This window comes from Orycteropus afer, unplaced genomic scaffold (assembly GCF_000298275.1).
Source record: "Orycteropus afer afer isolate SDZICR_OR568_19922 unplaced genomic scaffold, OryAfe1.0 scaffold00250, whole genome shotgun sequence".
Classification (NCBI taxonomy): domain Eukaryota; kingdom Metazoa; phylum Chordata; class Mammalia; order Tubulidentata; family Orycteropodidae; genus Orycteropus; species Orycteropus afer.
The window spans coordinates 3,673,988-3,701,321 of NW_006921837.1; the positions used below are offsets into that span (position 1 = coordinate 3,673,988).

At 42.5% G+C, this 27,334-nt stretch overlaps 1 protein-coding gene across 1 annotated transcript in view; it reads right to left on the reverse strand.

Moving 5' to 3' along the window:
* Nucleotides 1–8,609: 8,609 nt before the first annotated feature.
* NKTR (natural killer cell triggering receptor) overlaps nt 8,610–27,334 on the reverse strand; it is a 68,546-nt gene continuing 49,821 nt past the window's right edge. The window contains exons 10-16 of the mRNA XM_042782157.1: nt 20,900–20,987; nt 20,273–20,418; nt 15,897–18,788; nt 14,814–14,909; nt 14,103–14,159; nt 10,216–10,320; nt 8,610–8,688 (exon numbers count right to left, since the gene is read on the reverse strand). Coding sequence (XP_042638091.1) covers nt 8,610–8,688; nt 10,216–10,320; nt 14,103–14,159; nt 14,814–14,909; nt 15,897–18,788; nt 20,273–20,418; nt 20,900–20,987 — 3,463 coding nt within the window. The remainder of the gene's footprint in view (nt 8,689–10,215; nt 10,321–14,102; nt 14,160–14,813; nt 14,910–15,896; nt 18,789–20,272; nt 20,419–20,899; nt 20,988–27,334) is intronic.

The window sequence follows — 27,334 nt, forward strand, 5'->3', positions numbered from 1 at the left end:
AGCTGGGGCCGCCGTCTGGACGCTTAAAGGGCCAGGCCGCCCTGCGTGCCGGCGGAGGGCACGGACACGCGTGTTGTGCGCCGCCCCAGTGCAGCCCGCTTTGCTTCGGGTTCCTGAAGTCCTCAGACAACCCCTTCCACACTGCTCACGACTGAGAGGATGGGCCCAGGCCCCACCCTTCCGCGCAGAGCCCCTTTTCCTGCCGGGAAGTTCATCAGGGAGTCTAACCTTGCTGTGCTCCAATTGCGCCACGGAGGCGGGACGGGTTAGGAGGCGGCCCTGAAATGAGGAAACTGGGCACACCCAGCCCCCAACCCGATGCAAAAAAGACTTCAGTTTGCTCCCTTGACCCATTCTGAGGGACTGAATCCCTACACTCCATCCGCCACAACCGCCATCCCCACCCAACCTCCCAGTCCCCCAGCCTGGGCTGCTGTGACCTGGGGATGAATCTAGGGTCACCAGCTAGTTCCCCAAGCCAGTGCTCAGGGCTCATTCTGTTGGGTGCCTCCAGGACTTGGGTGGACCCAAACCTACCTGGCTGCTTCCTTTGGCTGCACAGGGGCTTTGAGCAGTGGATACAGGACCTGGGACTTACAGCTGCAGCGATCAGATCCTTAAGGTGGCTGGCCCTGGGCCAGGAAAGAGCTAGCCCAAAGGAGTGGGGGGGGGCAGAGGCCCAGGGCCCATTGTGCCTGCCTAGCCTTGTGACCCGATCACTGCTGAGTGGCCTCCCCACTAAGCCTCTGCTGGGGAGACGCCACCAGGCCTGCGGAATGCTGCTCTGGCAAGGATGCCTGTGGGGGCAGGGGGCTGGCTGCAGTGGCAGGAGGCTGCATAGGAAGACTGCCAGGCTGGATCGGCAGCAGGATGGGGACCGTAAGGCCCTGGACCTGCTAGGGCCCAGGTCGTGACTGGGCCACTACTGTGGAAAGGGGAGGCCTCTGTGTGCCCCTCTTGTGGCCCATATCATCATTGAGATGCCTTTCTGCCTTTAAGTCCCTGACGATCCATCTCACCCCATGCTGGCTGCTGCCCCATCCCAGAAGTACCATATAGAACTTTCCACCCCTCCCTACATACATGCTTACAAGGCCATGCCCACCTGTACCAGTGTCCCTTGAGTATGCTGCCTCATTCATGAATGAGCAGGAACTTGAGCCTGCTCAGAGTGGCTCCGTTCTGGGTGCCAGGGGAGAAAATGGAGCAGAAGCTAGGTCCCTAGCTAGGTGCCATGGTGGAGGCTGCTGGTCTGATTGGACAGATTTCAAGGGCCTCCCTGAGGCTCCATATGCTAAAGTGAGAAGGATCCCAAGAAAGGGGTATCCCAGAGCTAAGAAGAGCATGTCTCAGGGTGAGAGACGGGGGTAAATAAAGTGCCAAGAGATAGGAGGAATGCATGTAGCCTAATAGAGAAGAGACCCTGGTGGACAAAGAGAGGGGGACAGAGAAGAAGGGACACAGGGACATGGCCAGGCTTGAATGAGCGGTGTGGAGCTGGGGAAGCTTGGGAATTCCTGGCAGCCACTGCAGGCATTCTGTACCTGTGAAGCCTTGGTGGGTGCACAGGCAGCTGGCAAAGCTTCTGGAGGCTCCAGGCTGAGGCCAAGCCGTGTGCTTATGTGCTTCTAGCCAGCCTGCCACCCACCTCAGGTTTGCCTTCTGCCTCTTCCCTCCCAATCCATTTCCTCATCTGACTGTACCACATGGGAGGTAGCAAGGGAGGGAGGGACTGTGTACCCACTGGGGAGATAAGACATAGAGGCTTAGAAAGGAACAGGTCACAGAGTCAGGCATCAGTGTCAGAAGACCAAGAAAGGAGAGACTTGGGAGAGAGCTGCCTTCCCCATGGGCTAGGAGGAGTCTTGTAGGGAGAGGGCTGCATAGGACACTCCCAGCAAACTTCAAAGCCAAGACTTGTTAGAGGGTGTGGCCAGCATGAACAAGGTAGGGCTGCTGGCCCTTTGGGATAGGCCTTAGCTGCAACAGCCAAGTCAGAGGGGCTGGAGGCTGGGTGAGAAGTAGGGGAGAGTCTCACTCAGCCTCCCTGAAGACCCCAGCTGCTTGCCTTTTGCTGCTCTGCCCTGTATCCCATCTGCTGGGGGAGCCCTGGGATCAGTGAAAGACTGTTGGCATCGCAGTCATTAGGCCTGGCAGGAAGGAAATGTTTGAAGTCTAGTGGGCCAAATGGAGCTGCTCAGAACTGAGCCCTCTACTAGAGTAAAGAGGAAGAGGAAGGGAACTCCAGGCTGAGAGAACAGCACCTGCAAAGGCCAGGAAGCAGGAAAGTTTGGCACCTGCAGGGAACTGGAGGCGTTTTGGTGTCATGGATTCAATTCTTCTCTAGTGGGAGTGGTTGGATAAAGATAGGCAGAATTGCTCCCTTGGCCTTAGGAGGGAGCTGAGAAGCCCCCCAACCCCCAAGTCTGGGTGCTAGTCCTCAAGCTTCATATCAACACAAAAACTGAGACCCACGGAGGAAAGGGACATTCCATAGGAGTTTCACCTCAAGGGGGAGGTCAGAGTAGGCTTTCTAGAATACATAGGGTGGGTTTGGGTCTTAGGATCCTAGGTGCTCAGGTGAGCCTCTGCCATGATAAGGGTTTGTGGAAAGGAGCTCACTTGGGAGAGCCAAGCTCTGTGATCCTTCAGGCATTAGGGGCTGGCTGCTGGGAAAATCAGCGAAGCAATGCTGAGAGGCCACCTCATGGTGTCCTTGCAACCTCCCCAAGTATTTAGCCTCATTTTTCTCCAATGACAGGGAGGAGGCACAGCCCCAGCCTGTGCTGGGGGAGTCCTGAGGCTTTGTTGAGAAAACCAGACTCACTCCTCTGAACCTGGGAAGAATACCCCAAGCCATGTGTGTGCGTGCATGTGTTGAGGGGGTTAGTGCAAGGCTCAGCACATGGAGCTGTGCATAGCAGTGATGGGGGAAAGAAGGAGGGCAGAGTGGCAGGACCAGAGAATAGAGAGTGACCCTGACTCGAATAGAATGGGGTTGGTGTGGGTGACAGAGAAGTTCAAGCTACCCCTGGGGTGTGACATGGGGCCTTCCAGATAGAGGGAGCATGCATATGTTGCCTTGGTGTGGGGTTCAGGGTAGAGGGAGTCGCTCCCTCCTTCTGCCTCAGCTGAGCGCAGCACTAATAGGATGCAGCTGCCTGGGAGTGGGGACCTAATGCAAACCAGAGGGTTGCCTTGTTCCCTCATGCAGCATATGCGTCATGGCCTTGGCATTCGAGGCCTCCTTGGCAGCTTCCAGGCCTGTCTCCAGCCTATTGGTTCAAGGGCCCTTGGGCCTCTCACTAGGGATTGGCTCTGGCCCTCCACAAGAACCTTGTGGACCTCCTTCCCTTGTGTTGAGGGAAGGCCCAGCAGTCTCTGTGGCCCAGGACCTACTTTGACGTATGCTTGGTTCTAAGCACTGAGTGCTCCTCACGATAGTCCGAGGTGGGAAGAGTGGCTAGCATCTGTATTTCAGATGAGGAGCTGAATTACAGAGGTCAAGCAATTTATCTAAGGTTACTCAGCTAGGAAATGTCAGAGAACCTAAGCAATCTGGCTCTGGTTATCTATCATGCTATCTAGCAATTGCTTAATAGAAATTCATCTATTTCTTTAAAAAAAGTCAAATCAGGCCACAGGTACCACGATCAGTAGACATCCTCCTTGCCTGTTCTCTGGGAATCTGGTCTGCTAGAAATTTTAGTTATGGGGGGTACTGGGTGACCCTGGGGCTGATGACAGGCCAGCCCAGGCCCTCTGGGAGGCAGATTCATCTCCAGGTGTGCGGAGGGGATGAACACCATAGGTCGCTGTATCTGACTGCACCAGTCATATGCACCCTCTCTCAGGGCTTATGAGCTGAGAGACGGGCAATCCAAGGACCATTAGCTCATAATACAGATGAGCAGTCAGAGGCCCAAGGTCTGGTCTCAGGTTGCAGTACGCAAGTGTTTGTCACTCCTTTCCTTTTACCTGAGGTCTGCGTGGCTCTAGGCTGACTGAAGAGGCACCACTCCCAGGCCAGTCTAGGTCCTGTGGCCTATGAAGCTCAGATCATTCTGTGGAGCTGGAGCTGCACCCTATTGGGCTATACATGGCAGAATAGCTGGGGTCTCCAAGAGGCAGAAGTGCTTGCCCCTAGCCTGGTGCTTGGCACAGCCCCATCAGGGGCCTGCTGAGTCACCGGGAAAAGGAGCATTTTCATCTTCTACTGAACTCTTTTAAATAGGCCATTAATGCCCCTTTGTATGTGTTGCCACAGTGGGTTCTCCTTGCCTTGTACCCATCAGGCATTGGCTGCAGTTTCTGAGTCTGTTCTGAGGTGAGCAGCTGCTGTCTTCTGTTGGGGTATCCAGCCTCTCTTGCTGTGGATCAGATTCACCTCTCAACTTTGAGAGCCTGCTGCCCTTGCAGCATCAACGCAAGTCCATCATGGAACTTCAGATTCACTGTAGCAGCAGTGTTGATTCCCTCTTCAAAAGACCAGAGTCCCTTGGAAATCCTGGCCTAGTTCTTTCCACCCCGAGGTGTGGCTTTCTTGTCCCTCACCTGGCTACACTAGTCTGCAGCACTCCTCTTTAAGCCACCCTCACTGGTGGGTTTCTTGCTCTAATACCTTTCCTTCTAAATAGTGGCCCTGCCAGTGCTCAGTCTCCTGTAACAGGGGCATTTTTCTTGGACTCTTATTACCTATTCCAGGCCTGGTTAATTCAGAATAGTCAAGACCAAAGCCACTGATACCTCACCAGGACCCCAGTACTGCCCAACTGACCAAGATCATCACTATGAGAATGTGAACAAAGGTCCTAGAGCTCACTAACATTAAGACCCCAAAGGAACCTCACTCAGTAGGGCATTTCTCCCATAGCGAACAGGCACTGTATTTTCTTTAAATTTTAAAGCAACGCATCCAGATTTGACAATTTTCAGTTGTCTAATTTCGGAGGAGGGGGCCGCTGTGAACTCAGTTTAGAAAACTGGTTGTCTGCAAGTCTTACTGTGGGAAGTTATGTTGTATTCACGAAGAAAATACAAGTTCCTTTGAGTTGTGAGAAGACAATAGTTAATTGTACTTGCCCTGCAAATTCTTATTGGATGCCAGAAACATTGCCATGAATGTTTTCTCCCGGAGTGACTGAAACCCGGTGAACTGTAGTGAGGGAGGGTAGAGGCTGTAGGCGGTTTAGAAGGTAAATGTTAGAAGGTACATGTACTGTCCTGAGGCAGACTCACAGATGGTGGTGGGGGGAACAAGTTCCTTCTTTTGCAGACATCTGGATGCAAGTCATCTCAGCTGAATGATGAAAACAAAGCCTGGAGAAAAGCTGCAGTTTCCAGAGGGAGAAGACCAAACACTCCATTAATGCTTATGTGTGTAGGTTACCATTTCTGACTGGAGTTCTCTCTGGTTCTGCCCCACCAGTACACACACACCTTGTTGTTGTTGTTGTTATGTGCCGTCGAGTCGGCCCCGACTCATAGCGACCCCTCCTTGGGTTTCCAAGGCAGTATCACTATGGAAGTAGGATTGCCCAACCTTCCTTCCGAGGAGTGGCTGGTGGGTTTGAACCGCCAGCCTTCTGGTTAGCAGTCAAGTGCCTTAGCCACTATGCTATCAGAGCTCCTCCTACCCCTGGTAACCACTAAGCAAGGGGGAGAGAGAGAAAGAGAGAGAGAGGATGCCTCTAAACCGGACTGGTCAGCAGACAGATTCAGTGTTTTCTTTTCCATTTCAGAAAGGCTATTTGAAGTCCTGGTGAATAAATAAAGATGAGACACCCAGACTCAGATCTTTAGACCAAGTATATATTTTAATTTCTACAAGGTCCCCCTCCCAAGTTGTAGGGAAATGTAATTGGAGTGTATACAAATAAGACATCAGCAATATGTACAAAAGTATTTTCTACAGTTTTGAACACTACCAACTATCATGTTTCATTTGCAGTAAACAGGATGTTACAAAAACAGCCAATAACACATTTTTCTATAAGCACAATACACAACATAATTCCATTTTATTAAAAAATAACTTCAAAATACAGAACAATTCACTTCAGGAAGAAAAGCTATTTCTGTAGTTCACTTCAGTAAACATACAAGTTGACTGCTGCAGCTGAGGCTGTCCTTTTCCAAGGAGACAACAAAGGAGGCTTCTAGGGCCCACCTTTTCAGGTTAAAATTACACCCACACAGCTGAGATGAGCAAAGTTACTGCCTGAGGTAGGCAGAATTCTAATGTATAACCCCGCTTTGGGTTCCACATCTGAATCCCTGGAACCTATGAATATGATGAGATATCACATCTGTGATTACGTCATGTTCTATGGCACACAGCTGACCTTAAAACAAGGATTATCTGGGTGGGTTTGATCTAATCACATGAACCCTTAAAATAGAAGGAGTAGAGAATTAAAGTGTGAGAAAGAGAAGGACTTGACAGGCCACTGATGTTAAAAATGGAGGGGACCACATAAGAAGGAATGAGGGTGACTTTAAAGACTTGAGAGACAGGCTCCCAGCTGACAGCCAAAAGGAAAGGGACCTCAGTCCTACAGCCACAAAGAACTGAATTCTGCCAACAACCTGAACGAGCTTGAAAGCAGAGTCTTCTCCCGAGCCTCCATAAAGGAATGATGCCCTGACAACTCTTGCTTTCAGCCTATGAGACCCTGAGCAGAGAATCCAGCTGTAACACGCCAGACTCGTGACCCACAGAATTGTCAGCTAATAAATGTGGGTTGTTTTAAGCTGCTAAGTTTGGGGTAATTTGTTACACAGCAACAGAAAACCAATTCACTGCCCAAGGATAACTTTTCTTAACCTAATTAGATTTGGCAGTTTCTGTTTGGTTTCTGAATGTGTTTTTTTTTTCCCCCACTGAGTTATAGCAGTATTCTCCTTTGCAGGCCACTTCTGCAAACCCTTAATATGAATCACACACTGTTTTTTTTTCTTTGACTGCAGGTGTTGTTTACTTAAGTCCTATAATCTAATGTAGTTTTGCTTATCAAGTTCACAAACAATTGACCACCTAACCCTGTTTATCCAACTTTTCATGGATGAAATACATCCAAAGTTACCCCTCCCATCCATTAAGGGCTGTCAAATGCCTCCAACAGAGGATTCTTTTCCACTTCCCACACACACCAGGCAGGGCCTGAGGTAGGATGGCAGAGTTCTACATCAAACATCCAATATGAATTTCTTCCACATAACTGGATTAAACTGGCACTAAGGTGATTAAGTACACTTGGGGGAAACAACAATCAAATCAAAGTTTAAAAATAATTATACCAGTCTTTACAGCTCAAATTATTTTTGGAGGAACCACCCAAAGCCTTGAAATGTGTAATTTACCCTACACCCTTTTCCCTGCCGGGTGTCCTGGGCTTCTTCAGGTCATGCCAGACTTCACTGAGCCAGTGTGGGTCACAATGGAAGCAGGGGGGACCCTGCTGGTGCTTAGAACAGTTCAACTGCTGTGGTATGTTCCTTATTTGAAACACTTAAAAGTCCTACAAAATGTCCCTGGGATGGTAGTAGATTTTGATTCACTTTTGAAATCTGTTCCTCAACCCACTCTTCCAGAGGCACACACATCAGTTATGTGCATAGAGCTGGGTGGCCACAAAACCTACTATATGCCAATCCTGCCTGCTTCAGGGACCCCCTCTTCCCTCCCAGCCCACACCTGTGCTTGGGAGAAGCTCACTAAATATTCAAAGTGAAGACAACTCAGAAGGAACCATTTTCAGTACTGGTGAATTAAAAAAATACATTTCATTTTTCTCTCTTATGGAGTCTAATGTATAATGTATAAGAACAATGCTTGAAGAGGCACCAAAAGGTACCAAGCACCGAAGCATGAACTGGGAATAGATTACAATCTAAACTTCTGGTAGTATTTATTAGAAAGCACAAATAAAAGCATTAAGTCTTTAGAGACAGTACAGGTATTTACAGTTAAGGCTGATTTATTCATCTTAACCTTGCCCTCTAGCCTGAAGTAATGCAGATGGTGGGTTATATAATGACCACTCTTCTGATTCTCTGCAATGGCCAAGAAGTCAGGAATGAGTTAAGAATCCCCAAGCCACTGCCTTATACTCTGACTACCATCAGTATCAATTCTGGGTGGCTTGTTTGAAGAGCACATATGCACAAGACTCTGTAATCAGTATATAAATATTTGGCTCCCTTTAACAGTTCTGCTTCACAGTTCTATGCTTGGCAGCATATATGCTAAAACCTGAAAAACGAGGGAAAAGAATCTGTATTCTAAGGAATATGAGAAATGGAAAGAAATTGTCTATTTAAAATAATATTGTAAACTACACTTTGATAAATTTCATGATTTCTTGATTCAAGAAAATGAAATATGTTTCATAGTTGGCTACTGTAAAATGTGGCACAAAAATACTTCTAGGAGACATATCTGTATATTTTAAATACTTCTGCACACCTGTAAATGAGTAAGTAACATCTATCCTTGAAATTTATTTCTAATATTGAAATAGAACAAGAGACTGCTATTAAGGTTTTTAAACTCTTAAGTCACCAAGTATTTACAAATAAGATATAATTAGTATCCTAAAAGGGCATTTTCAACTATATCTGCTGCTTTCACTGGGGCTCCGGTGATGAGAGTAACTTCGGTCACTTTCACTGTCAGAGACGTAAGATCTACAACAAAACAAATACACAAAATTATTTTAAACTTCAACTCTCTGAATTCCTCTTACAGTTTTGTTTTTGACATGAGCGGCTTGAAAACTCTATTGATGTGGCCTAACGCAGTGGGTGGACAATGGGGTACCAATTGTTGTGACACTGTAGACTACAATGATGTCTTAAATGACAAATGGTAGTAATAGCAAGGTTAGATAAAATAAAGTAACACCACATCTTACCAAACAATTTGAAATCCATTTACACAAATGAGCAAACTAACTTTCTATGTTATCCAAAATGAACATCAATTTGTTTGATGAGACTGTCTGAGAGAGTAAGGTGTAAAAGGTACATGGACAGAGCTTCATTACAGATAAGGAAAATGGGGCCCAATGAGGGGTGGGGGTGCACAGGGCATGGATACGACTACTGGGACATCAGGAGTCAAGGGAAAGAACCTGGTTATGGTCAGTATTCGGCTATTCCGAAACATATTCACTGAGAGGCATTCACTTTGCTAGGGGCTGTTGGCAAAATATAGTTCCCTGGGGTTCAGGGATAGTATAGTGAGCAAGACAAACAAGTCAGGGGCAAGGAGAGCCCTGGGAGGAGCAAAGGCTTCCTCAGAAACACATACACAGGAGGGGCTGTACCCCAGGTTAGTAGTAAGGGAAGGTTTCCCAGGGAGGGTGGGCTGCTGTGGAAAACCTGTGGGCTAAGTAGGAAATGGCCATTTCAAGGGGCAGGAGAAGAGATGGTGAAGGTATAGGAGTAGAAGAGAGAGAGAGAGAGAGAGTGTGTGAGTGTGTGTGTGTGTGTATACAGACAGAAGGTTCCAGCATATCAGAGAGAAGCCAGAATGAGCCTCAGCTGGAGTTGTTAAGTGGCGGGGCCCTATATGCCAATACTAAGCAAGACTGGAAGTGACCCTGAGGGCATTGGAGAGTCCTTGAAGAGTTTTAACCAAGAGAGTATCCAAAACACACTGACATTGCACAGGAATCATTGTTGCTGCAATGGATGGGGGGAGGGCAAGACCAGAAGCCATAGAAGAGACAATACAAAAAGTCATAGTAAAGACTTGATGTACTATCCAAATACACACACACAGCCCTAAATACTTGAAAAGATAAATCTCAATCCACATTCTGAGGCAAATGATTATGACATTTTATGTATTAATTATTTAATTTAAAACATGGACAAACTGGCTTTGCTGTTTTCAGCAATTAGCCCTATTTAAGAAAGTGGGCCAGGGATTGGTGGCCTCTCTTTACTCCTTTCAAAAAAAAAGTTTAACCAAGGATCTGTGCATATTTAAAGATACATTTAGATTCAAACACTGACAATAACCAACAAACATCATCCAGCAACTCCATATACAAAGGCCACTTTTAGTAGCTGCCTGTGGGTTGCTGAAATTCTAGAAAAGAAGTATTTCTATCTTGGAAGGGTTATGCCTCCCTTCCACTCGCAGCCCATCACCTCCCCCATCAATGCCCACAGTAACTCGCAGTGCTCTACTGGTCAGACACCCACCTGGACCGCCTATTGTAACTCCTGCCTCGGTGGTAACTGTCACTCCTCTGGCTTCTACTTCGACTCCGACTCCTGCTGTAGTAGCTATCGTAAGTGTAGGACCTGCTTTAACAGCAACAACAAACTCTAAATTTTCCTATTCAAATATTTGTATATTCCCATCTCTTTTTGGGATCTTTTTTTTTTGTTTGTTTTCAATGCATTTTACGGAAATATAATTTATGTACAGTGAAATACACAAAACTAAAGTGACATTGCTCAATACGTTTTTTTTTTGGAGTGTTCCCTCCCCTCCCCCTTCCACCCCTGGCAACCAACAAAGAAAGTTTCCCTCCATATATAAACCTTTCCTTGACCCTCCACAACAACAAACTAATACTATATTTGTCCTTCTGTGACTGACTTACTTCACTCAGCATAATGTCCTCCAAGTTTATCCATGTTATGCAGTGTTTTGCAGACTCTACATTATTCTTCAGTGCTGCATAGCATTCCATTGTGTGTATGTACCATAGTTTGGTCATCCACTCGTCCTTTGATGGGCACGTAGCTTGTTTCCATCTTTTTGCTATTGTAAATAACGCTGCGATGAACATGGGTGTGCATACATCTGTTCCTGTCCTGGCTCTCACCTCTCTAATAAATATACCTAGTAATGGGATTGCTGGGTCAAATGGTATCTACAATTCCAGCTTTCTAAGGAATCACCATACTGCATTCCACAGTGGTTGTATCACTTCACAGTCCCACCGGCAGAGTATGAGAGTCCCACTCTCTCCACATCCCCGCCAGCATTTGTTATTTTCTGTCTTGTTGAACTTTACCATCAGTACTGGGATGAGATGGTATCTCGTTATTTTGATTGCATCTTTCTGATGGCCAATGATTGTTAAGCATCTCTTCATGCATTTGCTGGCTACCTGAATATCCTACTTGGTGAAGTGTCTATTCATGTCTTCTGCCCAGTTTTCAATTGGATTGTTAATTCCTTTGCTGTTGAGGCATTGGAGTTTTCTAGAAATCTTAGAGAAGTCTCTTGCCAGATATGTAATTATCGACAAGTATGAATTTGTTGCTGTCATTTTTATTATGTGCTTTTTCATGGTGTTGATTTCTTTGTTCCATACAATTTTCTGTGCTGAGCTCATTTTGTTTATGGATCGTGTTAGCATTTTTTTCATTGCTATTATTTTAGTATTTGCTAAATATTTGTGCTGGTCCTCTTTTTGATTTGATGTGAACTTTATCAGGTTACCCTGTGATTTGTAGTTTTCTTCCCAAGTTTAGAACAGTCCATTCTATCTTGTAGTTGTCTTGACTTCCCTATCATTTAGAAGTTCTGTAAATACACAATTTTTTCCCTCCTTTTGGTTTGTAGTTGTCCTCATTTGTCAATTGATGTCTCCGGTTCCCTGTTTACAATCTTGTAGGCTTATTTACTTTGGATATTTCCATAGCTGGGTTAGTTTCTGGGTTATGTCATCACATGTGTTAATGGTCAGTTGTTGTTTGCTGTTGTCGGTTCTCTGTCCAAAGGACTCACTTTAGCATCTCTTGTAAAGGTTGGTCTAGTTTTAATAAATTCCCTTAATTACTGCTCATCTGGAAATGTCCTAATTTCACCATCATATTTGAGGGACAGTTTTGCTGGGTATATAATTCTTGGTTGCAAATTTTTCTCTTTCAAGGTTTTATATATATTATCCCATTGTCTTCTTCCCTGCATGGTTTCTGCCGAGAAATCCAAGCTTCATGTTACTGGTTGCCCCTTGTAGGTAACTTTGTGTTTTTCCTGTGCTGCTTTTAGAATTCTTTCTTTGTCTTTGGTTTTGGTGAGTCTGATGATGGTATGTCTTGATGATTTCTTTTGGGGTCTATCCTATTTGTTGGACTTCTTGAATGGACATATTCTCATCTTTCATCATACCATCATATCTCTTCCAACAAATTTTTGACAATTTTTTCTGTAGTTTTATTTCTCTCTTCCTGTTCTGGATTTCTGATTGTTGTTGTTGTTGTTGTTATGTGCCATCGAGTCAGCCCTGACTCATAGCAACCCCTCCTTGGATTTCCGAGGCAGTATCACTACGGAAGTTGGATTGCCCAACCTCCCTTCCGAGGAGTGGCTGATGGGTTTGAATCGCCAGCCTTCTGGTTAGCAGTCAAGTGCTTTAGCCACTATGCTACCAGAGATTACACATAGGTTATTTCTTTAGATAGTATCCCACATGAACTTTAAGCTTTCTTCATTTTGTTTTGATCTTTTTTCAGACTGATCCCTTTCCAAAGAAGTATTGAGGTATTTGCCTTCAAATCTCACTGTCTTCCGTTGATTCAATTCTACTCCTTTGCCTGTTCAATGTCTTATCTATTTCTGAAAATTTAGTATTAATCTTCTGGATTTCTGTTTGTAGATTTTGTATAGCTTCTAATTTTTCATTTATTTTGTCATTTTGTTCTTGTAGTCTTTTGAAATTGTTCTAGGGTTTTGTCTGTGTTTTCCTTGATCTGTCTCTCAATCCTTTGAAGATACCTAAATATAATTCTTTTGAATTCCTTATCAGGAAGTTCCAATGCTGCATCTTCCTCAAGGATGTGTTATGCGTCTGTATCCTAGTCCCTTGTTTCTCCTACTTTATCTTGCATCGTTATGTGGACAGTGATGCTCTCTTGTCTCTGAGGCATTGTGACATTTTTGTGTTTATATTTAATTAATGATTGTATGTTGGAGTGACTTGCCCATGATTTTCATTTTGTTTGTATGTTATCTTCATAAGAAGGGTACTGTGCTGTGCTTCTCTATTCACTAGTTGACAGCACTTATACACTCACCACCTGTCTCCTTTCCTGTTGTCAGCATCCCTTATGGCCCTGCCATCCTTGGCAAACAGAACCTATTCTTAGGTCCCTGGAATCCAAATGAGAATGTTGTCACTTTAAATATCCAAAATGGCCACCGCTTGTCAACATTCAAAACGACTGCGCCCTCAGTCACTTTAAATATCCAAAATGGTCATTTATAAACAATCAAAATGGTTGCACCCTCCAGACAGCAGAAAGTCCACAGCTCAGATTGTCTCCCTCCTTGCTGTCTCCCTTCCTAGTCATAGGCCACCAGCGCAGTCGTCCCTGAAGCCCTTGGCAATCAGGGCTGATCATTAGGTCAATTCTCAAGGCCCAACACCACTTGGAAATATTCAGGCTGTTGGTCCCATCAGAGTAGCTGATAGTCCACTGCTCCTACCATTTCTGTACTCACTGTTTTTGTTCAGGTTTTTCCACCAGTTGGTGCCTAATCCACTTCTGTATAGTTCCTTTCAAAGCTCAGGGCTCCAGGATTATCTTCTATATCAACTGGTGTCAATTCTGTGTCAACTGGTTTCTCTTTTCTTTGTTGAAGAGGGTCCTTGTAGCTTATCTGCCTATTCCTCTATCTTACTGGAAGTCCTCTTTTTGGGATCTTAATGTTCTAGCTTAGAACATGAACACTGTATGACAGTGTGAGGACACATTTGTGTAACAAATACCAGAAATATTTAACAAATCAGACTCCATATTAAACAGGAAAATGTTAATTTCTTTTCTGTACTGAAAAATATTATTAAATTAACAGTGAGTCAGTTTGACTGAAGCTGGTGGATCTTATTAAGCAATTATATTCAATAAATACCTGCCATTACAATGTGATATCAACTGTCACTTTTGACACTTGATTACAATAAGCTAAAAGATAAAATTGTCAAAAAGATCTCATTTATAAAGGTATGGTTTCATGAGACAAATAGATGTGTTCAAGTTATTTAATAAAATGCAACACTTTCAACGGTTTATAAAACAAGCCTTTCAGTTGCACCCCCGTGGATGGCTAAGCTAATCGCTGTCCATACCTGGATCGACTATGGGGATCATACGAGCTGCTCCTGGATCTGCTCCTGCTGGACGTCCTAGTATTAATCACACAAAAGACCATCACCTTGTGGGTCACAGCAGGACAAGCACACTAGAAATCCAAACATTTGTTTGCCCACCAGAGTAAAAACACAGTAAAATCTGCCACCTGTACTTATTTTGTTTTCTTATCAAAAGTGCACTGGGTTTTTCCATTGGAGTTCGTAAGATAGATTAAGTTTTACACGATTTTTCTATGAGGTGCACATAAAGCCACTGGAAGAGTCTCTGCTGCAGGTGGGAGAGTAAAAGGTCTGGAGAGGGAGGACACCTGTAAGCAAACTGAGGCCGCAGCAGTGGACACCACTTCAGAGGCCACAAAAAGCAAGCAGCGGAAGAACCAGAAATTGGGGTCACCCTACACATTTCTTCCTTTTGGTCTCTTCACCAAGATTTTATTCCAGTCTCTAAAGTCAAAAGGGGACTGTGGAGCTTTCTTCAAATATTTCTACTGCTTCTCTTGCTCACTCTGCTAAGATCCCACCCTGGGAATGGCCAGAATTCTGTGGCTCTTTGAAAGAAAGACCTCAATGACAAAACAGGCCAGTGTGATGTATAGCAATGACAGGATTTTCCTGCATCCTGCCTGTGCAGCCTAGAACAGCAGCCAGGACAGAGGCCACATCGCAGGGCTGGGGACACAGCCTCACCTATGACTTTTGTAACTGCGGTAGGAACTGCTCCGGCTCCTTGTGCGACCTCTGCTGTACCATCCCCTGCTCCGACTTCTTGAGTAGCTTCTTGATCTACAATTAAAACAGTGAGAGAAAAAGAAAAAAAAGAATTACATTAACACACTGGGCTGTTAAAATTAATTATTGGTAGGGTAAGAAGGGAAGGTAACACAAGAGGTAAGATCTTTGGAAAGGTCTCTCATGAACACATCACAGCAGGTGTGGACAGTGACAGCTAATGAGGTAATCAAAAACAACCAGAGTTTAAATGAAATAAAGAGGTACCAGGAAAGGCTGGTACACGTACATTCAGAGAAGCACTGAAAGGAAAAAAGTAGTCAAAGATTCTTCTGGAATTAAAGTTCAAAGGATGGAAATCAAGCACAATATAATAAGGGATATGAGTAATGAACAGACTGAAGTAAAACAGTGAAATTATTTATAAGGAAAAATATATACTTATTAACTGCATATTACCATCATCAATTTTTACATTTTTAATTCTCAATCTTTGCACTATCCAGTCCATGCTGATGATGAAAATTAGATGCAATCTAAACCACTCCCTACTCCCAAAAATGTCAAGAAGATCATTTTTACCATCCCCCCCCCACCACCACCAAATAAAGATAACTGGATGCAGGCCCTTGGCTTCTCTGACCTCACTTTTGTATAAAATGGAGCATTAGAGGAATGAGCTCTAAGTCCCATATATTCTGAAATTCAGGATTCACTTCTAACACATCACTAATGGGAGAGAGAACAGCCTCACACCTCTAAAGATGGTGCCCTTGCCACCTATCATGGCAGTGTGTTTCTCTATCCAAGAACTTTAATTGACAGCAATAGAGTTTTTGACAATGAGCCCAAATTTCTTCCCTTGAAATGCCTATTCCCCATGACCTCAAGCTACTCTCTGGGCCATGCAGAACAAGACTTCTTGTTCCCTTTCAGGCATCTGGAAACAGTGATCTTGCCCTTTACTCTGATGCTCTTCCATGATAATAAACAATCACAAACTCTCCTTGGGAGGAGAAAGGGAAAGAGGATACTACTCACCGGTAAGACGATGTGGAACTTCGCGATCGACTTCTTGAATGACTATAGGAGACAGACCTTGTTCTGTGTCTTGATTTGGTTTCAGATTTACTTCGAGATCTACTTGGACTCCTAGATTGGCTGTCATCATCCCGACTAGGCGTCTGCTCATCACTTGAACTCTCCCGATTTCTTGGCCTCTGGTTTAAGCGTGCTGTCTTTCTTACTTCATCAAAGAGAGATCCAGGCCGAACTTTATTTTTACTCTTAATTTCTATTCTCAAGCCCTGTGGTTTCATTTCAGGCACAGCAGTCGATGCCTTAACTTCCACGGCACTGGATGAGGTAACAGCTGGTGCTGCCAGGTTCCCCACACCTTGTAGGGGCTTCCATTTGTTATCCACAAGGCTGACCTGGCTCTTCTCGGCCACCTCCCTCTTCGTAGTACTTTCTGCAGCACTGGCTATGCTGGCAGTGCTGCCATCCTGTTTCCCCACCTCACTTGTCGTTTTACTTTCAGACACACCACTTTCCTGTTTTCCCACCTCTGCCTCAGAATGCTCCATCTGCACCTCCTGCTTTAGAACAATGGTCCCATCCGAGGTGTCAAACTTTGAATTTTCTAGAGGGGATGCTGCCTCTACCTTTGCTGGGGAACTCCTATCAGGAGTGCAAATCTCCATGTTATCATCTGTTTGAAGCACATCCTCCACTCCGCTCAGGACACTCTCTTCAACATGCTGGATGTTTTGGGGAGAACTGGCTACATTTTCCTCAGTATTTAAAACCACAGGAGAAATGCTGCATTTACTATCATCTTTAGTATGCTGCTCAAGATCTGATGAAATAGTCACTGTATTGTGTTTACCTGAAACAATGTTGTCTTCACAGGACTTCTCAGTTTTCTGAATGTTATCTTTTATGGTTTCACCATCTTCAGAAACTTGCTTTTTCTCTTTTGACTCCTGGGTAACTTGCTTTTCATTAATCTCCTCCTCCTCCTCTTCCCCAAATTCTAATGGAGGCTGCCAGTGAAATGCCTGTTTTCGTTTTGGAGCCTTGTGCTTTTTGTCTTTTTTCCCTTTCAATTTCTCTTTCATTTTTTTGGTGTGTTCCTTTTTAAGGTTTTCCTTTGGCCCATGTTTGTGCTTCCGTGCCTTTCCTCGCATGTTTTCAGGATTGGAACAGGATCCCCCAGAATCAGAAGTTGATGACCGCTGTTTACCTGGTTTCCAAACAGCACTGTCATCAGGCAGTGAAGTATTTGCTAAAGACTTTGTTGTGGGTTTGGCTTTGATGTTAATTTCACCCAACTCTGATTCAGAATCTGATGTGGCCTCACCTTCTTCCTTATCAGAAGACTGCCGGGAATCATTTTTATTGTTTTTAGTTACATCTCGTTCTGAATTTGATTCAGAGTCCCATTTGCTCCCAGCATAATTTTTCTTTTTGGGCTTACTACCATTTTTAAAGTGATCAGAAAGATTCTCTTTCAAAGTTCTTCTTTTTGAACGAGGACATTCCCGTTCAGGTTTGGGTTTCTCTTCATCTTTCTTCTTTTCTTGTTTATTACCAATTACTTCCACTTGGACCTGCTTCTCTTTTTCCTGGGCTGATTGTACAACCTGAATACTTGACTGTTCACTGTCTGAAAAATCATCTAAAGATGACCTGCTTTCACTATACTTTCTCTTGTATGAAGACCTATCTCTGCCTTTGACATATTTCTTGCTGAGTGTCTTTTCAGAGCTGCTGCTGTGCCTTTTATTTGAAGCATTTTTTTTTTTCCCACTTGATCTGAATTTCCTCTTGTTTTGTCTTCTATCATCACTGCTAACAGAAGAGTATGAAGATGATCTACTATACTGGGAATGATCACTGTATTTATTTTGTGAATGAGATCTAGACGAGGGAGACCTAGACCTTGAGTGTGAGCTAGCTAGACTACGTGACCTTGTATATGATCTGGAATAAGATGTACTCCTAGAAGATCTGCTCCTTGACCTTGGTGAACTCTCTGAACTTCTATCACTGTATTTTGAATAAGCACTCCGATCGCTTTCTGAATGTTTCTCTCTTTTATGGTAGGATGATGAACTACCAGTTTCTTTCACATTTGCTAAGCTGTAAGTGCTTTGGGTGGGCAGCAAGTGGGTTGTTTTAGCTTTCATTTCCTGAATTCGCTCATAAGAGGGCTTCCAAGGTTTCTGTCCGGGCTTCCACCTTGAAGGGGGGGGACTGTCACTCAATGGTATTACAGGAATATTTTCTGCCACCACTGGCTGGACTACTATACTTTCATTTTGTGGCACTGTTACTCTCAAAGGTTCTGTTTTAACAGGTTTATTTTCACTTAACTGAGAGGCTGTTCTTGGTGATTTTGATGCTGTCCTCTGGTGCCCTGACTTTGAACTAGATCTGGACTTTGATCTACTTCGAGAATGTGACGAAGATCTCGATGCAGTCCTTGATCTGGAGCTTCCTCTAGAATAAGACCGTGAGTGAGATTTCGATCTGTATGAGTCTCTACTGGTATGAGTTGAAGAGCTCTGGTCATCTTTATCAGATTTAGACCAGTCTCTCTTGGATGAGTGATGAGATGATAAAGAGGAAGAACGAGATCGCCTTTCTCTATCACAAGAAAATTTCATTTGTCTGGTGGAAGATTTTGAGGATTCTACGTCAGATGGTAAAACAACCCTTCTCTTCTTTGTCTGTCTGTGCTTTCTGCAGCGTTTCTGCTTTTTGGCTTTCTTTCTGTGCTTCACCTTTTTCTCTTTTCTGTGTTTTTTATGGTGACCATCAGAATGTCTTGCTGTACTAAGGTCTGAATAATATCCATTATAGGACCATGATCTGGATCTCTGCGACATGCTTCTCTCATCCCATCGGCTTGAACAGGGGTCACTTAACCTGTAAAAAAAAGATATAACATACATGCAACTGTTTACAAGCATTTAAAGACATTTGCTGTCAATCCAAAAGCACTCACAAAAGCCTTGTTAAAAACAAAATACTGACTGTATCAACACTTTAAGCACATGTAAGAGGGATGAATCAGAGTGATAGGCCTGTTCGTGACATTAATAATTTCACAGATATACACTAACAACCACTAACAGATGCACTTAGAAAAGTTATTTTTTCAAAGCTCAGTAAAGAGTTTCATATTTGACAAGAGAAATGTGGTTGAAACCAAACCAACTAATCACAAGAGCATTGCTCACACAACACCAAGTTCTTGGCTGTGATTTGCTTAGAACTCTCTGCCTGCAAGAGTAATTTTTAAAGGAGAGGCAAATCAAGTTCCCAAACAATTGTGTTGTTTCTCTGGAACAAAACAGCTACCTGATCTTCAAAGAAATCCTCTTTTTCTTAAGAGGCTAGCACAACTATTGTTTTATTTCAGCCTCATGAAAATAATCAGGATTTTTCCTCAAGGTTTCAGCTGAATCATTTACTACAGGAATTGGAAAAGAGTAAATGAAAACAAATGCAGCCTCTGCACTCTCTGAGGCGACGTGAGGGTCACAGTTAAAAATCCTCAGCACCACTATGTCTAAGCCTGCATTTGTTTTCACATAGCAAATCCACACCTTTTCCTCCCTCTTCCAATTTCAAACCATTTTGCAAGATCCCAACAGAGAAAAAGAGAACTCTACCATGAAGAATTATACAGGGCCTTGATGGTATATTTAAGGAGGTCTGGTGGTGTAGTGGTTAAAAGCATTTGGCTGCTAACCAGAAAGTCGATGGCTCAAACCCATCAGCTTCTCCATGGAAAATGATGAAGCAGTCTGCTTCCATAAAGATTTACAGCCTTGGAAACCCAATGGGGGTCACTATGAGTTGGAATCGACACAATGGCATTGAGTGTGGGTTTTGGTTAATGGTATATTTAGCTATTTTGGGCCAGGCCACATTTCTAGCAGACATTCCACTAGAGGGTGTCCCTGAGGGTGAAGTAAGTACACCACTGAAGAAGCAAGTCCTTGGAGTTAGAAATTAATGCACACACTTGCATACGGCTTTTCCTATCTATCAATTAATTAATTAATTAATCAGTGACTAAGAGACCTGGGCTAAGAAAGAAGAATCTCCCATACAATTTTTAAGTTCTGGTTGTCTGTAAACTTGAATAAGAAACCTTTAATAAGAGATTCAGTAGGCTTATAGTTTTGTGAGGGAAAATAAAATTTTTTTTTGTTCTCCCAAAGCTCTCTAAAGCATAGTTTAGCCTAGTGAAAGTTACTAGCACTGCTTTCACCAAGTATTCCCAAATGTGTCCCCTTCGGTCACAACCTAATTCTGACAATGTTTTATTAAAGTCTAAAAGTAAGTCTCTGTTCTCAACACTTAAAATAAAGCAGAATTCTGCTTAAACTCAAAGTTCTTACTTATCTCCTTTACTCCATTTTTCCCCACTAGGTGGTCTGTATGTTCTTAACCTCTGCATTTCCTCTTTCCAGTGAGGAGGTGTTTCACTGCTGTCATCATCATCTGATTCAGAACAGGATCTTGATCGTGGAGGTGTGTGATAGCGCTTTAAAAACAAAGATGGGAAAATCTATAAATGCCTCTCTACTGCACAGTTTGCTATAAGACAGAGTTAGGGATAAGCCTCCACCTCAGACTCCATTACAGGCAATGAGTCAAGTACCAAAAGGATGGTATGAAGTTCTTTCTAACACTAGGGACAAAAAGCAGATGGGAAAGGCTGAGATTAACCTGTAATCCCACATGAAATCTTACTCTTCGAAGTCCTAATGGTTATATTCATTAGTTTAGATTCTCCAACATACGAATATTCCTTAGTATACTGCTTGCTTCACATGTTCATTTCATACCTAATTACACCCAGTCAAAACCAGGAGTAAATGATAAGTTTCCCTTCTCACAGGTATACAACTAGTTCCTAGAACTGAGTTTAGACTATACCTAAAATTAAAGATAAGATTCTGCCTGTAGGAAAAAGAAATTTTACTACTTAAGTAATTTGAAAAAAGAAGTCTTAAAACACATACGATTGTGCCCCTTCCTTTAATCTTCCGTCCAGACTTTGATACAGATGGTTTCTGATCACTTACAATGGGTGCAACATCAGGAATCTTCCTAGAAAAGGGATTGTACAGAAAAGTAAAAATAAGCAAAAACTAGGTAGGTTTTTCAATATTTCAATGCTAAATTTATGTCCCTATATACTCTAAAACACTTCATTTATCCAACAATTCCACAATTCCATTCTCCTAAGCACACCTGTTATATGCCAAAATGGAAAAGGAAAAAAAAAAAAGTAACCCAATTAGCTAGCAATACATAATACTTGTATCTTCTCTTTTTCAGATGCCTCTTGTGAAAACAGTGATGTTCTAAGGGAATACTGAGGCATTTCTGACTCTGATGAACAAGTATGTTTTACAGTTTGCCTTCCCAATGCTACTCTTGACTGCCACTCTTACCTTCTTCAATGATTTTTATCTGTTGCTTTATCTTACAGGTAATTCTAAGAGTATAGTTTTTGTGACAGCTACAGCTATCTATGCTTGAGAGGTCCTTTCACACCTTTGTTTATCTGTAGCTGTTACTATTATTAATGTAATGACTAATTTTTATTAAGCACTTACTATGTGCCAGGCATTATGTTAAAATACATTTTAAAGACATCAGCTCATTCAATCCTCAATACTATGAGGTAGGTAACTACAATCATCTCCATTTTAAAGATAAAGAATTTTAAGATTAAGAGATTAAAACCTTTGCCCAAGGTCACAGAAAGAAATGACACTCTTACACCTCTTATCAGGCGCTCTGGTAGCATAGTGCCTAAGGCACTTGATTGCTAACCAGAAGGTTGGCGGTTCAAACCCACCAGCCACTCCTCGGAAGGAAGGCTGGGCAACCTACTTCCGTAGTGATACAGCCTCGGAAACCCAAGGAGGGGTCGCTATGAGTCGGGCCAACCCGCCTCGATGGCACATAACAACAACAACAACATCATACCTGTTATCTAGGCTTTCCTAAGGTTCCAGGAATCTGGCCTTCAATTTACATATGTTACTATAAGAAACTCTTGACCATAAAATATATTACCATTTTCTCAGTTTTTCCATATTCGTTATATCATTTGATTCTAGGTACTCTTGGTAGGCAACTGTTAGCTCTATTTTCTTCATGAAGAAAACAGCACCTGGGTACCTTTTCAATACTGACCTAACTCTGCCATCCTCTCCCTGCTACCTACAACATTCTGATTTGCTTTCAGGTATGGCCAGAAGTTGGTATTTTTAAAAGTTCACCAAATCATCCTAAAGTGCAGCTGAGGTTGAGAACAAATGAACATGAGTAGAACCCAGTTTCCATTAAGCAAATTTAACTAAATGAGAACAAGGATGTTCTTGGTGTGCCTTCTAGTCGATTCCAACTCATAGCAACATTACAGGACAGAGCAGAACTGCCCCAGAGGTCCAAACCACCAGCCTTTCAATTAGCAACTGAACCCTTAGCCATTGTGTCACCAAGCCTCCTTGAGAATAAGTATAACTGCAGGGAAATCAGTACAGTGGTTTTTCCCTGAATATGCTGTTACAGAAGCACACTTAAATCCAACTCCCAAACAAGTGATCAAAATCTAAAAGCTTATAATAATAAAGTAGATCAATCAGCTACCTTTGTGTGACACAAATACCAGACAACCATCATTTAAAATAATTTTACACTTTTTTTTAATGCATTTTATTGAGATACAATTTATGTACAGTGAAATACACAAAAGTAAAGTAACATGGGTTAATGCACTTTTTTTTTTTTTGCAGTGTTCTCTCCACCCCCGGCAACCAACAGAGAGTTTCCCTCCATATATAAACCTTTCCTTGACCCTCCACAACAATGAACTAATACTATATTTGCCCTTCTGTGACTGACTTATTTCACTCAGCATGATGTCCTCCAAGTTCATCCATATTATGTGGTGTTTTGCAGACTCTACATTATTCTTTAATGCTGCACAGCATTCCAGTATGTGTATGTACCATAGTTTGGTCATCCGCTCTTCCGCTGATGGGCACGTAGGTTGTTTCCATCTTTTTGCTATTGTAAATAGTGCTGTGATGAACATAAGCATGCATGTATCTGTTTCTATCCTGGCTCTCACCTCTTTAGGATATATACCTAGTAATGAGATTGCTGGGTCAAATGGTATCTCCAATTCCAACTTTCTAAGGAATCACCATATTGCTTTCCACGGCGGCTGTATCACTTCACAGTCACACAAGCAGTGTATGAGAGTCCCAATCTCTCCGCATCCCCACCAGCATTTGTTATTTTCTGTCTCACTGAACCTTGCCATCAGTGCTGGGGTGAGACGGTATCTCGTTGTTTTGATTTACATCTCTCTGATGGCCAATGATTGTGAGCATCTTTTCATGTATTAGCTGACCACCTGAATATCCTCCTTGGTGAAGTGTCTATTCATGTCTTTTGCCCATTTTTCAATTGGATTGTTAATTCCTTTGGTGTTGAGGCATTGGAGTTTTCCATCAAAGATAAGTCCCTTGCCAGATATATAATTATCAGCAAATATGAATTTGTTGCTTTCATTTGTCATGTGCTTTTTCATTGTGTCAATTTCTTTGTTCCATATAATTTTCTATGCTGAGCTCATTTTGTTTGTGAATCATGTTATCACTTCTTCATTGCTATTGTTTTAGTATTTGCTGAATATTTATGCTGGTCCTCTTTTCTATTTTGATGTGAAGGTTTATCATTTTTCTTTGAGGTTACCCTGTGATTTATAGTTTTCTTTGAAGTGTGGAACAGTCCATTCTATCTTGTAGTTGTCTTGACATCCCTACCATATAGAAGTTCTGTAACGACACAGATTTTTTTTCCCTTTTTGGTTTGTAGTTGTCCTCATTTGTCGGTTGGTGTCTCTGGTTCCATGTTTACAATCTTGCAGGCTTATTTACTTTGGATACTTCTATAGCTGGGTGGGTTTCTGGGTTGTATCATCATGTAGCACAACAAACTTTCACAGATGTTATGTGATCAAAGAATTGTAATGGCCACAATAAACTTATCAGCAGTATTCCACAAAGACAGTGGTATAAACTACTGTGATACTGCTAAGTAATAGCAGGGGTTGGCAACCTCTTTTGCAAAGAGCCAGAGAGTAAGTATTTTAGGTTTGGTGGGCAAAGAGGAAAACTGAGGCTATTACATAGGTTCTTACATAGGAAAGGAGCTCTGGTGGTGTAGTGGTTAAAGCACTTGGCTGCTAACCAAAAAAGGTTGATAGTTTAAAGCCACCAGTCACTCCAGGGAAGATGAGGCAGTCTGCTTCCATAAGGATTTATAGCTTTGGAAACCCAATGGGGGGTTGCTATGAGTCAGAATCAACTCAATGGCATTGAGTTTTGCTTTTATTCTTTCTTATATAGGAATGGATAGAACTAATTTTCATTGAAAAAATTTAAAATATAGTAACTGAGTATGCTTTACAACAGGGTCTACTAATGAGAAGAATAGGAGCTCTGATAGCATAGTGCCTAAGGCACTTGACTGCTAACCAGAAGGCTGGCGGTTCAAACCCACCAGCCAGTCCTCAGAAGGAAAATGGGGCAATCCTACTTCCGTAGTGATACTGCCTCGGCAACCCAAGGAGGGGTCGCTATGAGTCGGGCCCGACTTGATGGCACATAACAACAACGAGAAGAATAGAATTCTGTTCTTTTTAGGGGGAGGTAACATTTTGCTTATTTGGGGTTTGAAGTTACTGTTTCTTATCAAAATATATTATTAATGTTGTTTATCTGGGAATGCTGCTCTGTAAGGTGATTTTCCAAATTTAATCTTTGAAAATGTCTTTCCATACACATAGATGATACAATGCATGGCACTTTTAATACTGAGAGTTGTAACTACATCGTTGTGATTTGTGGTGAGCACACTAAGCAGCAAAGTAAAGCAACAAGAGCACTACATACAAACTCTATTGCAGCTACTCAGTTCTGCTTTTGTGGAGTGAAAACAAAACCAAAACCAAACTCACTGCCATCGGGTCGATTTCGACTCACAGCAACTGTATAGGATACAGTAGAACTGCCCTATAGGGTTTCCAAGGCTGTAAATCTTCATTGGAAACAAACTGCTTCATTTTTCTCCTGTGGAGTGGCCAGAAGGTTTGAACCACTGACTTTCTGGTTAGCAGCTGAATGCTTTAAACACTGCACTACCAAAGGTCTTACAGTGAAAGCAGCCAACGAAAATATGTGAGCAAGTAAGTGTGGCTGTGTTCCAATAAAACTTTATAGACAACTGGCATTTGAATTTTATATCATTTTCACATGTCATGAAATACTACTCTTGACTTTTTTTTGTCAAACATTTTAATAGATAAAAATGACTTTTAGCTCATGGGCTGTATAAAAGCAGGCAGTGGGTCAAATTTGACCTATGAACCACAGTTTGCTGCCCCTATTTTCTAATACTAAAACTGAGTTTTCTCCATGAACAACTGCCTCCTTTGCTATGAAACCAGAAGAACTGGATGGTGCCCAGCTACCATTACTGAATATTTTGATAAAAGATTTTATAGAAAAATCCTGGTCAAAACGAGGGAAAGGCAGAACAGAATTCCAAATTCTCACAGAATCCAGACTTCACGGAGCCAGTGAGGCTGGATGAACCCCTGAAACTACTGCTCTGAGATAATCTTTAAATCTTTTTTTTTTGCTAAGAAGTTATTCTTTGTCTTGTTAGCTCTACACTACATAGGGACATTTTTATAGCACATATAAATATGTATGTAGGATAATCATCTGCCCAACTTGTGTATGGTCATGGGTATATTCCCATTAGAGATTTAATCTTTAAAACTTAAGCTAAAAATACTCCTCAAGTCTTCTTTAAACAAAACAATAGTGTAGTTGAACTAGTAAAGAAAGTCTGGCTTGAACACTGTATACTTTTGAAGAACTATCTATGTGGCATCAAAGGGACAACCGCAACTCAAAAGATGAGAAAGAAGCTAAGGGGGGTATTGAGGAACAATCTGGAAAAGGAGGATAAGAATGGTTACACAACTTGAAGAACAGAATCAATGTCACTGAATTGTATATGTAGAAACTGTTAAATCAGAATATATTCTGCTGTGTATATTTTCAACAGCAAAAAAAAAAATATATATATATATATATTTTTTAAAATAGCTAATATAATTGAGAGGCACTCTGATAGCACAGCGCCTAAGGCATGTGACTGCTAACCAGAAGGCTGGCGGAAGGTTGGGCAATCTACTTCCGTAGTGATACTACCTCGGAAACCCAAGGAAGGGTGGCTATGAGTCAGGTTCAACTCACAGCAGTGAGTAAAAAAATAAATATATAACTGAGAATAAGAAAAAAAAATATATAACTGAGAGTAAGATGGAATGGAAATTTTTAGGCATGTTAAAGTCAACAAGTCTTTAAGTTCATTCGGACATTCACTGAACCCAAGCCAAACCTATCGTGTTCAGTTATGAAATAAAAGAAGAAAAAGAGGGCAAAAGTATGAAATGTTACAGCTATATGGTATGTCATGGACTGAATTATGTTCTCCAAAAAATGTGTTATCTTGGCTGGCCATGATTCTCAGTGATCTGGCAGTTATATGATGATGTAATCATCCCTCATGATGTGATCTGATGTGTAATCAGACAATCAGTTGTAAGAGGATTAGGATGAGACGCAACACCCTTACTCAGGTCACAGCCTTGATTCGATATAAGGGGAGTTTCCCTGGGGTGTGGCCTGCATCACTTTTATCTTAAAAGAGAGAGGAAGAGAGAGAAGTAAGCAGAGAGGAAGGACCTGACTAACATCAAGAAAGAAAAGGCAGAAACACAGCATGTCCTTTGGACCCAGAATCCCTTTAGTAATAACCTCCTAGACCCAAGGGAAGATTGATGCCAAGACACGTGGACATCTCCAAGGAACACTGGACTCACAGTTATTAAAAGGAGACAAGGACATTCCTCCAGAGTCGACAGAGAAAGCAAGCCTTTCCCTAGAGCCAGGGCCCTGAATTCAGATTTCCAGCCTCATAAACTGTGAGAAATTTGTTTATTAAAGCCATCTACTTGTGGTATTTCTGTTACAGCAGCACTAGGTAACTAAGACATGGCTAAAGGCTAGGTTTAAAGGGCAGTAATTAGAAGTTTTATAACATAGTTGAATGTTCTGAAATGAAACTCCTTTTAAGATGTGTCAGTGTGTAGTTTAACTTTGAAAAGTTTCAGGATACATTCAACATCAAAGTCTTTACACCACAGCATGTTTTACCACTTGGTATCTGAGGAAGACTTTGTTCCTCCTCCTTCACTCAGTGCTGTCTGTGCTGCAGCGCAGACAGAACATCAGCCTGGAGTTACAGGTTTGCCCATCTCCCTGGTTTGCTTTGGACACATTCTCACTGACCTGGTG